Consider the following 12485-nt stretch of genomic DNA (forward strand, 5'->3'; position numbering starts at 1 on the left):
GTTTGGATCCATATTACTTTCAGGATGACATTGCCAGCTGTCATGTTGCCAGGTCCACCATGGATTAGTATGGTGACAATATGGTTAACCGAATGTACTGACCTAAATGCTGTCGAGAACCTCTATGACAAGCTGGATTACCAAATTAACCCTTTGCAGCATGGTGTGCCTGGCCTGAGCTCACCTAAAAATTTTTCTCTGTACACACAGAAAAAATGAATGAAAAAGAATTTATAGGTTAGTATAGGTTACTCTGAACCTTCTTTATTTATACTAGATGGCAGCACAACACAAACAGTCCATATATTTTAGCCCTGTTTAGTTTTTAAAGAAATTTCTATGTTATTTTCTTGGCTATATGCTGATCTCTTTATTCTTTTTTAGTTTTAAATTTTTACCTTGAAATCGTGCCTAAAATCGAACAGCGAACATCAGGTGTGCCCAGAGTGGGATCACCGAGACACTTGGACCAGACCAACAACTGTATTTTTGTTTCACTGCAGCTCTCCAGTGGGCTCATTCACAATAGAAAGGTGTGTCCACATCTGTATTTCCTCCTTTTTTGAGGGGGGAGATTTTGGTTATCAACTAAGAAATTGTTGGGGTAATTTTGTCAGTTAGCTGTTTGGTTTTTCACTGGAGCAGTTCTCTGTTTCTCTTTCGCTTTCGTTCAAAGAAGTTTTGTTAGTTTTGAGTTGTAGATGTTTATTTAATTTTATTTTATAGTTTAGAATTTCTAATTGTAGATATAATACTAGTTCATTTTTTCTGATTTATAATTATTTTGCAAATGGATTGGAGAAGGCTGACCATTTCGGAAGCACTGTACTATACCAATTGCCTTCAGGTAGTGAATCTGACACGGATCCAGGTACATGTGCAAAACATGCAATGTTCACTTTCTTCAAAAAGTACCACCATGAAAAAATAGACGAAAGTGTAAATATGAAATGTAAATATATAGTAGCAGGCCTCCCCATGGCACACCCTGGCTAATGCTAAATCTGCTACGGTATTCAGAATCTAGTGTTTTTTTATTGCAGGCAAAATCTTTTACTTTATTACATGCTTTCCAGCAATGCTCGCTTCAGCACTCTTTTCGAAGTTCTATTCATTCAGTGAGCCCGCTCCAGGCACACCCACAGAATTAAAACGGTAAGTGCTATCTTTATAAAATTTTACCTGTATACTCCTCTAGGCCTGATTAGACTGCCTACCTTTTTTTTGTGTGGAAATTCCAACTTTAAAAGGTAGCGTGCCAGAAAGGGTTAAGGGGTGCAACAATCATGCAATATTGGTGATGGAACTTTCATGTCTTCTCCAAGCCGAATGGAAGAAAATGCTAATAGCCATCATACAAAGGCTTATGGATAGCATGCCCAGAAGGTTGAGGCTGTAACTGCCACTTGTGGAGGTTCTACCAGCTACTGAATATTAATAAAATTTGTTTTTCTTTTCTATTACAGGTGTCCAAATACTTATTGGTAGATAGTGTATATATATTAAATAAAAAATTGATTACTTAACTTGAACTTTTTCAGCTGTCAGCAGTCCTGGTGGCCCAAATGCTGTAAGATCTCCTAGCTTTGGGGTAATTGGATACACACGCTTTACCCTTCAAAACTGCAATAAGAGAAGCTTTACTTTGGACAAGGTAAGTAAGTTACATTTATCCAAACTACCAGACTGCAGTCTTTTTTATAAACTCATGTTTCATTTCATATACATTAAAATCTTGCTTTTCCTTCACATCTTTGCTAGTCTGGTAATGTTTATATGAATTGCAGATGCTTAATTCCCCCCCCCCCTACATTTATGCTGAAAATGAGCAATTACATTTTGTAATTTGAAATTTAGAAAATATATCAAGTTTTTGAATTAGGATCAGGATTTCAAAGCATAATGTTGACTAGTTTGAATAAATTGGCATGCATGATTAAAATGAAGTTGAAACAAGATAAAATATTTTAGACTTAATATGAACAAACGAAAACAACATTTGTAAATAAACATAGGAACAGATTTCTCTGGCAACCCATCAGCTAAAACTGGAATGGTCAAATCTATCTTTATTATTATTATTATTATTATTGCTTTCTGGAGGAATTGATGTCCAGATGCATAGACAGTTCAATATCTGTTTTAACAGATTTCATTTAGGTATTTACGTGCTGTACAATGATATGTATTATGTAGCATACACATTATGTTGTACTCATGTAGATTTTTGTGTAATCATAATCAACATGTGTTAATGCAATGGGTTACAGCCAAAAAGGTCGCTACAAAATCATTCCGAACGAAAATGTTGCGGAGAAAATAATGCAAGGTAGAAACTTTGTGGGAGAAAGGAAAACAAAGAGAAAGCATTGCAGTTCTAAAACATCATGGTACAAAATATTGTTGTCAAAAAATAAAGCTTCTACAAATCATTGCATGACAACAAACTTGCAGGCATGTGGTTTTCAGGCTTCAAATGCTGTAAATGCATATTCACATAATGATTTGTGAGAGCAAGAAGGAAAGAGGACTATATTTTATAATTTTGAATTAACCAATACATTTTTGCTAAAAAAGTAAGAAGGAAACCTGAAAAACTGAAAATGAGTAGAAAATTAATGCAACTTATAGCATTTAATAGAAGTTTTTAACTTATATGGTTAACTAATTAAGGTTGTAAATAAATTAATCATTTTTTTATAAAATTTTTCTGATAATTTTTCATGAAAAATATATTCTAAAAAAAGTTTAGAAAAAGGAAGATCTATAACTGCATGAGATTACCTGTATTAAAATTGTTTAACTAATTTTCAGATTATTTTCTTTTATATTTGTTAATCTGATATTCTTTTAGTGAAAATTATACGTTTGGATTCCATTTATTGTTAAAGTGCCGTTAACATTTTCATGCACAGTGTGTAGTCAATTATTTGGATGTCAGTTTGTTAGTTATGATGAAAATCAGCTACTTCAGCTTGGTAATATTTCAGCAGGGGATTGGGATTTATTGAATTATACAAAAGCACACTAGTACTATTTGCTTAAACGAAGGGAAGTTTTTGTGGAGTATCTTCTCAAGGAACTGTTTCATATCCACGTTATACATTAGGAAAATCCCAAGAATCTCATGCAGCCAGCTCGTTCGCCATACCACCGTTCAGCGACTTTACCACTCGGGAACTAGTGCCAGTTCAGCAGGGAAATATTAATGGAAACTAGTTCTTTTTACATCAGTTGGCGATTTCAAGAGTTTCTAAAATTTTGAGGCTTTTTTTATTCCAAGGTTTGATGAAGATAGATTTTGAATCTGATTTTAGAATTTTGTTGAACTTAGATCATCCTTCATTATCCAAATTTGGCAATTTTTAAAAAACTGAAGTAAGTTTGGCAACAGCTTAATTCATTTTTAGCAGAAACTAATAGTGCACCCAGTGAGCTTCAACTTGAGATTATAGAACTGCAGCCTGATACTGGTTCAAGAGAAATGCACATTCGAAGAAATCTGTAAATGTTACGATATTCTTAATACAGATAAACTTGACAAACTTAATTTGTTTGATTAATGTTGCTTATTTTTGGATCTACATATGTGAACGAACATTTTCTATTTTGAATGTTAATCTTTTATGATTAAGTATCACTTATGATCATTTACACGCAGTTGTAAGAATCTCCACACCAAAAATTATTCCAAAATTTATTTTTAAAGAAAAGATGAAAGATATGGAATTGCATCATTTGTTCATTTGTCTTGTTAAATGGTTGATTGTTTGAAATTTATTTTTGTGTTAGATTTCAGTTTTCTTACTTAATTATTAAAAAGAACAGTGGAATTTCCCTTCATATACACACGTTTGCATCTTACAGGTACACTACTCTTCCCCACTTGATGCAGTTTTAAAAGTCAAACTTAAACTCCATGCTGAGCATAAAGTTACATATAAAGGATTTTTGGTAAGTTGCATTTAATTTTAAAATTATGAAAATTTTAATCTTAAAAGCTGTTTATTGGATTTTGATGTCACATTTTCACCGATAGTGTCACACAAAAGATATCCATATTCAGTGTTACAACATTTGAAGCGCAAAGATGTCTTTGTGATGCAAAAACCATTCACAATTTTTTAAAATGTAACATCTCTCAGGAGATGGAAATCACTCCTAATCACTGCCTTCCCTCTCAAAAAAAAAAAAAAAATCGCATTTCCCTCATTGTATTAAAAAAGAATGCAAATTTTATCATTTGAAGGATATTGCAAGTTCCCCCCCCCCATAGTGAAATACTTTTAAAAAGTAACAAGTTTGTTGTTAACATAAACAAGCTTTTTCTCCCTCATATTAGTTTGCATTTTACCTCTATAAAAGTAAACAGAATGCTTTATTTTGATTGTAAGTCTAAAACTTCGTTAAATGTTCTTGTGCATTCATCAGCAAACATGTAGGCTGTAAGAACAGACCAATACTGAGTTTTCAAATGTATAATAACTCATTTAAGTAAGGTGACTAGACATCCCAAATTTTCCAAGACAGTCCCAATTTTTTTTATACCTTGTTTTTCGGTCCCGAATTGTTCTGAAAAACAGTAAGTGTGAGACAATAAAAGTTTAAATGCATATATGTATTTAAGTACTGTAGATTGCAACTGTAAAGAGATGTGTGCCATACCAGTCGCATAAACAGTGGATTTCCCATCTAGCATTTACTTTATAAAAATTGTAGTAGGGGAATTCTATCTCTCATTCTTGTATTTCTCTCTCCAATCCCCCAACACACACGGAATTTTTGTTCACAGCTCAAAGTTGCAAATCAGACTTTCATTTACAGACAGCACTGCAATTTTTTATTGATATATTAATTCAATTGTGATTTAAATTTATAATGCGTACTTATATTTTTTAATTATCAACAGTACATTACATACGCTGGTATGTAATAATAATTCTTTTGTCATTTGCTGAAATTTTGTTGTAGATACATCCACATAAAATCATCTTTCTTTTATCACATTTTATATCCTAAAATTTTTACTCCATCATCATTTTTATTGTGCATAAGGATTAAAAAATGTTAAAAAGTCTGCCGAAATGATGACATTTCCCGTTTGGCAACAACATATATTTTTTTGGAGGGTACTTTTCCATTTCTTTGGCGCGAATCTCGCCAAGCAGACTTTATTGGCGACAACACATAGCATACACATATAAAATGTTAACAAATGTTGGTTCTAAAAAACTTTTATTTTGAGGGCATAAATATTTAAATATCATTTAAATTTTATAAAAAGCCAATAAACTTGTAAAAAGTCATTAATTTAAGAATTTACAATGCTTTCATGGTACAACATCATGATTCACGTGACCCCAAGTGATCTCATCTCACGTAAACTACGGTACAAAAATATAATTCTCTCAGTAATTATCTACATTAATTTGAAGTTAAATCTTAATTTGGAATACAAGTTTAAATGCAAGAATTATTTCAATGCATACGAATAGCTTCCTCAGAAATTATTTAAAACTGCAGTGCTTTACTTCGCTAGTGCATTCCCATTAGATTTGATAAATTTAACCCTTGACTTTGCCTTTTCTATATTTTTGCCTTTGGGTGAGCAGTGTGATTGCATCCTAATTGACTACCGCGAGTTACTACTACTAATTACCGCGAGTGGCCTTAGGGCATAAAACTGAACTCTCTGGTAAAAATTCTATGTAATTGTATTCTAGTATTTAAAGAAACAATTAATCTGATCAGAAGAAATGGCTGCGACTTATTTTAAAAATGAATCGTAAAAGGTTACCAGCGAGGATATTCCGTTTGGCATCAGTTGTACCATTATTGGCGACTTTATTGCCTGTGCGGGTAAAACAGAAAAGTACCTTTTTTATTATCAATGGTGCATTACAGATGTGCTAAGGATATGTTTTACAGCAGTTTAATTTTATTTATTATTACCATTGATTTTTTTAGTAATATGTACATTTAACGAAGACCTACAGAATACCCCATTTAATCCTGCAAAGATTAAAGGACCCTTGTGATCTCATAAACTTACAAAAATACATAAAACAGCATTCTCATAGACTGACAAAAATGTATAAAATATTAAATTCAAAATGATTTTGCTTATATTGTCAAATAATTATTTTTCTCATAGTTTGGCACTGTCGTTGCTTATCTCAATTAGAAATTCTTTCCACCATACTTCAGATTATATTCTAGGTTGTGTTGGTTGGCGATAATGGATCAACTAAAGCTCTAAGAGTCCCAGTTTGTTAATCCGATAGCAATCCTTAGTTTCAATGAATAACAGTTAATAGATCAAGGTTGCAACATCTTTATATAATGATATAAATATAATGTACATTATATGATGTAAATTAATATACATATATATATTATATGATGAATTTAGATAACTGATGACAAAATACCACCAGTCCTGTTATTTACCGATAGCCCTAATAAAGTATCTTTTATGATGGAAATTATGAGATCTAATAAAGTTATTAAAATCAGCTTATCTGGCTTGATACAGAATGGTTCTTTACTTCCTCTATGCTAGTCTCCTTTTCACTCACACGGTTGATCTCACCAATTCGCCATTTTCTTACCCACCTGCCATTTTCTTTCTCTCTTATTGTCTCTCTGTCCTTTTTTCTCAACCAGCTTGTCACCTTCCTCTTCACACACTACCTGCATGAAGCCCTCAAGTTTTCTTCTCTCACCATTCAGGGACTATCTTTCTTTTCTTTCTGATGCTCCTTGGCCAGAGTTTCATGGTGCTTCATGGCACCTCTCATTGCTTTGTAATCTTCCTCTCCCATATTTAAATTAGCTGAGAAAAGGGACCAGTTTAACTGCTACAATTTTTACAAATGTAATAGGTTTTATATGTCAAACTTTGGACCATATGCCTGGCATAAATGAAATCATATTCTATCTACATTTTGCACTTCAACACAGGATGAGTTCCATTTGCCGATTTAAAAATTTAATTGTGTGTAAAAAATCTCTTGATGTATTTATATCAATTTTGTGAAAGAAATTTATGAATTTGAAGATCTCTTGCCAATTTATTCCAAGTAAGTTAAATTTTGTTTCATATTTTATATTTTAAATACCTTTTCTTCAAAGAGAAAAGGGCTGAGTGAGAGAAATGCCTTTTGAGAAGAAAGCAGTTTAGGTTTTTACTATGCTCCGTCATTTGTTCAATAACTTTCTCATAGTCAAATATATATATATATATATATATATATACATACATACATATAGAAATATAATTTAGTAATATAATAATAAAATATTATGCAATTTAGAAATGGCCTTAAACTTGAAATGGAAAGCCTCTAAATGATTAAATTTTAAATTTCTTGAAATATATCTTCAGATGTCCTGAATTTGGAGTATCAACCATTGAGAATTAGAAGATTCTTTGAAAAGGAATCATAAAAACACATCATGGATTTTACATATATATACATATATATATAAATAATTTAACTTGAAATAATTAATAAAACCACGCCAGTTGCTGAATGGATCAGACTGCTAACACTCGTATTTTGCCTTGGGTTCAGTTCCTGGCAAATTGGCTGCATGCATGGACTTTCCCTGTGTATAACAAGAATTAAGCCAATTTGCATCAGGGCCTGTAGGAAAATATTCCTCGAAAGGCAATTAATCCTTGTATGTTTTGCAATAATCGAGTATTAATGCAAAAAAATTAGCAGTGAAACATTTTCACCAGTGTTTTTTTCATTCTATTTTATTAAGTTTAGAAAAAAAAGTTCCAAATTTTATTTCAGTATTTTTTAAGTGACATTTCAAACATAATTTGAGTAATAATAGTTAAATACTAATAGTAAAGGTCTAGAAATGCATAATATATTTTCCAAAATGATATTTGAGTTAAATTACAGTAACATAAAGTATAATATCTGGATCAAATTATTCAAGCAATTCTGTATATTAATCTTTACTTAAAATTGTGTATAGGACATTGAAATGAAATGTAAATGGATATATGTTAGTCACACTAATATCCAACAAGGTTAATTATGATGGTGGATCATTTGATCCCCCCCACAATAAGACAGAATATATATGTGACTTAAAAATATTGGTTTGGTTATTTGAATATGATAGCTACAAATAAGGCTATCTACCTAAGGGAAGTGATGCCATTATGAGCGACTGGCTGTATTAATTTCATTTATTTTTAAACATACCTTTAAAACTATATTGAAACTTTATATAAGAATAAGTGAAATATTGTTTTATTCATATATTATGTCATAGACCATGTTTGAAGATGTCAGTGGCTTTGGGTCATGGCACAGAAGATGGTGTGCATTGAATGCACAGAGCCTCATGTATTGGAAATATCCTGATGATGAACACAGAAAGGTAAATCTGTTGATGATCATATGTTATTCTTTAATTTTTTTATGCTATAATTCTATTCAAAATTCTTAATTTACAGTATTTCTTGTAAAATGATTATCTAAAAAAATTAAGCTCAGTATTATTGTAGAGAAAATGCATATGTTCCAATTAGATCTGTATTTTAATTTATTTTTCATGAGACTGATTACAAGCATGTATACTCTGCACACACACAAAAATAATAATAATAATGGGACAGTTCTTATTTCCCATTTATAAAATTTGGTGAAACATTTACCGAGAAATTTCAAAATTTATCTTGGTATCATTTCTTTCAATTTGTGCCAAGAAAAATTCATTTGGTGAAACTCTTAATTCATCGTAACCTAGTTTCCTTTCCTCTTTCATTGTGCATGAGTGGGGAAAAAGTGTATCATTCATCATTTCAAATAATTTTCACAAAGTGCGTAAACTACATTTGGCATTATTATCACTTTGATAAATTAAATATGGCAAATTTCAAAACACGCCAATATATAAATTCACATATATCTTGGGAAATAAAAAAAAACCTAAATTTTTACAGGTGTGCCTAGAAATACTTTAACCCCTTGAGAACCAGCGTGCAGAGAACGAAGCGCAGCCACAGGACCAGCCCTCCCCTTTCCGAAATGGAACGTCGCCACTGGCCCATGCTTTTTCAGCAGTTAAACCTTCTTTTACAAAAAAATTCATATAAAATCAGCATTTTAATATAATCCCAATTTTTGAAGTTATGTACTTGGTATACTAATTCTTAATATATATTAATATAAAAAATATTGCATTAATAGAAATAAATTAAACATGCAAAATAGTAAAATTATAACTACAGTACAAAGACTGTAATCCAAACCACAAAGCCACAAACTTTTTTTTTTTTTCTGTATGCTTTACGCATGCACATAATGCGTTTACACATGCGCGTTTAATGTATTACGGTCGGTATAAACTAGGCTAAAATTATCTTTGCTCATTCTAAAGCATTTCAGTTAATGTTGCAAATTGCACTGTTCCTTAATCTTTTTACTAGATCCGGCTTATTACTTTTTGCAGACTGTTAGAGCAATTTTAAAAAACTTAAGCTTGAACTTATGATGCCGCGAATTTCAAGGTTTTCGGACATTGCAAACTGGAGGTGAAATTTTCCAATTATTGGATTTTGTAAAGAAATGTGGAGAAGCAGTTAATATATGAAGATGATATAACAGAGGTTTTTCATTGCGACGACAATGCCCCAATCATCAATCAATTAACGGACGGCGAAATCTGTAGTATGGTTCTAGATCCAGAAAATACCGCTTCCAACAGTGAAGAAAGTGACAGAGAGTATTGAAAACGAAAAAATTTTGATTGACAAGTTAGTCAGTATTCTCAACACAGCAATTATAGGACTTGAACAGTGGGCTTTGTAACTGAACAAGAAATTATGTCTGTTTATAGAATTAAAGAGAAAGTATTAGCACAAAAAACAAAGCAACTTTAAACAATTTAATTGAAAGAAATGTTTAATAAAATAAACAAATAAATACTAAGCTTTTTTTTTTTTTTTTTTTTTTTTTTTTGGTAAATTTTGATACCCTTTAGATCATAATTGCTCTTTATTTCATAAATTACAGTTTCATTTTTTTAATTGTATAATTTCTGCATGCCATCTTATCAGATTTAAATTGATGATCTATAATCCGGGAAAACCCCTAATTTGGAATCGCCAAAATCCCGACGAGTCCAGATTACGGACTTTGTAGTGTATACTGATGAAAGTAAATACTATACAAATGAAAACAAAATTACAATATGAAATTTAAAAGAAAGTTAAGCAATAATTATCTGTAGGTAATTAATTTCCAATTTAATACTTCTACTGTGTGTGGAATAATTAAAAACGAGGATCGACACACAGGACAATGACGGCTTTTTTCATCAAGCAAAATGCATCATGTTTCGGGAAAGCTGTCTTCTCCCTTCTGTAATAATGCTGTAAAGTTAATTTTTAATTAACCAAGAAAGTCTATGTTAAGTTTTAAAATAAATATAAAAAGGGACAACTGGTCTGTGTTTCTGCATCACGGAAGTTTGGCGATATTACACCTGCTAGTTAGATGCGTTTTTCCACATTCTCCTAACACCCTTATAATTCAATATATATATATTATCAAATTCACTGTATATAATTCCTCTTCTAATTATCTACAATGAACTTGATTTTCAGCACCACTGTTTACCATAACTCTTTTATTGTTTGTTTACTTCCCGTACTGAATATTAATATTTCTACACTTAACTGTTTTTACCCCCCAGACCTAATCTGGCATAGATTTTCGCGCAACTACTACCGTGCTGCTATATTATATCTATACCCACCCTTGCCAAGACCTTTTCCGCCAGACGCATATAGAAAGCAATAGTATTTTAATTCTTACAGATTTAAAATTCACTATAAAAATTTAATTAAAAAAAAAATATCATTAACTCCTATAAACCTTCTAATCCATCTGCTCCTAAAATTTTTATTATATTTCCGCCAAATACCTGAGCTTCATTTCTGCAATACAAGCTGCATTTCAACCAAATTCACCCATCAGTTCTTCGCCGTTCATAGTATACTCCAATTTTTTCTCACAGCTAATCTTTAATTCTCTCCCTCAGCAACCGCTTTTTCGACTCTTTCGCCTTCTTCAGTCAATGACCTCGTCCCCTCACCCCGACCACCCCAAGGCTCTTAGCTCATAGCTTGAATACAGTTACCTTACCTTTCCCGAGGCCCAGTTTACCGCGCCTCTCTCCATCAGCTGACTCGTCTCCATGGTAACCATTCACGCTTTCTGCGTTCCGGTTGCCTCTCCTTTGTATCTGAGGGCAAGCAGTTGACTCGCAACGGGGGGCTAAATGCCTTCAATTGTGAACAATGCTTGTTCTCTCCTCCTGTGTCCAAACAAGAGGACTCTCAACGAATCTTGATTTTTAGCTTAACTGCTTCTTTCGTATACTTTAGCTACTGCTTTCTCTTATCCATTCCTTTTTCTGAACGAAGATGTGGAGGTAATTGCATTTAATTGCAAAGGTACTCCGTAATTCAAACGCCTTGGTCCTTGGTCCTAACACCCACCCCAAAAAAATAAATAAATGGTAAAAAAAATATATTGAACTGGATGCACTTTCATTCTAATAAAAAAAAATGTAAAGAATTAAAACGAGAACAACAACAACAAAAATAATAATAATAATAAATAAAAATTTCTAATGAAATAAACATGCCAGTGTCCTTATAACTTAAAGAGCTGTGATTCTCTGTTTGTTTACAGCAATAAATCTATCAAAACCAGAAGCACAGAACAGAAACCGATGCTCATATGGGAAGGACAAAAGCCATATGACTTAACCTATGTGAAAACCGTTACCATTTACTGGCATTTCAAAATTCAAAAGAAATCGTTCTGTTTTCAAGTTACGCATACGCGACGCTGCGCCGGTAAGAGTGGTATCGTCGCGACTGCATGATGTTGGTCCTGAACAGGTTGAAGCAATGGTAAACATTTTTATAGGATTTAACGCAAAACTTTTTTTTTTTTTGAAAAATGTATAAAAATTACTAGTTTGGAAAAAAAATTTTGAAAATAAATCGGAAAATATATGTGAATTATTTTGGATTGAACCTAAATTTTGAATTGTTAAAAAACCAATCAAGTTAAATTAAATTTTTAAAAAAGATATTATTAAATATATACTGAATTCAATTAACATGGAAGTGCTACAATTTTGAGAGGTAATGTTTTTAACACTACTCATGCAGTTTTTACACAAACTTGCACTTGCCATAATTTGAGTTATAGAATCGAAATATCGAAAAAAAAATCGGTATGTCATTTCAGAAAAGGTCCAATTTTTGTGCCAAAATACCTATGTTGGAACAATGCTATATATAATTCTAATATATATCTGAAGTCATGTTTTCAAGACATGAAAAATAGAAGTTAAATTTTGTCAGTTGGCCCAGTAGAACAGGAGGTTATAGAACAGTCCCTTTTTTGTGTGTGTGCAGAGTGTATATCTATACACAA

At 31.9% G+C, this 12485-nt stretch overlaps 1 protein-coding gene across 2 annotated transcripts in view; it reads left to right on the forward strand.

Moving 5' to 3' along the window:
• Nucleotides 1-12485, forward strand: part of LOC118201847 (uncharacterized) — an 82867-nt gene that overhangs the window by 62198 nt on the left and 8184 nt on the right. For both annotated transcript variants that reach the window (XM_035374007.2, XM_035374008.2), the window contains exons 16-18: nucleotides 1542-1654; nucleotides 3868-3954; nucleotides 8299-8406. In XM_035374007.2, the coding sequence (XP_035229898.1) occupies nucleotides 1542-1654; nucleotides 3868-3954; nucleotides 8299-8406 (308 nt within the window). The remainder of the gene's footprint in view (nucleotides 1-1541; nucleotides 1655-3867; nucleotides 3955-8298; nucleotides 8407-12485) is intronic.

This window comes from Stegodyphus dumicola, chromosome 1 (genome assembly GCF_044657685.1).
Source record: "Stegodyphus dumicola isolate Sdum_Otavi_A_Nest chromosome 1, ASM4465768v1".
Lineage (NCBI taxonomy): Eukaryota > Metazoa > Arthropoda > Arachnida > Araneae > Eresidae > Stegodyphus > Stegodyphus dumicola.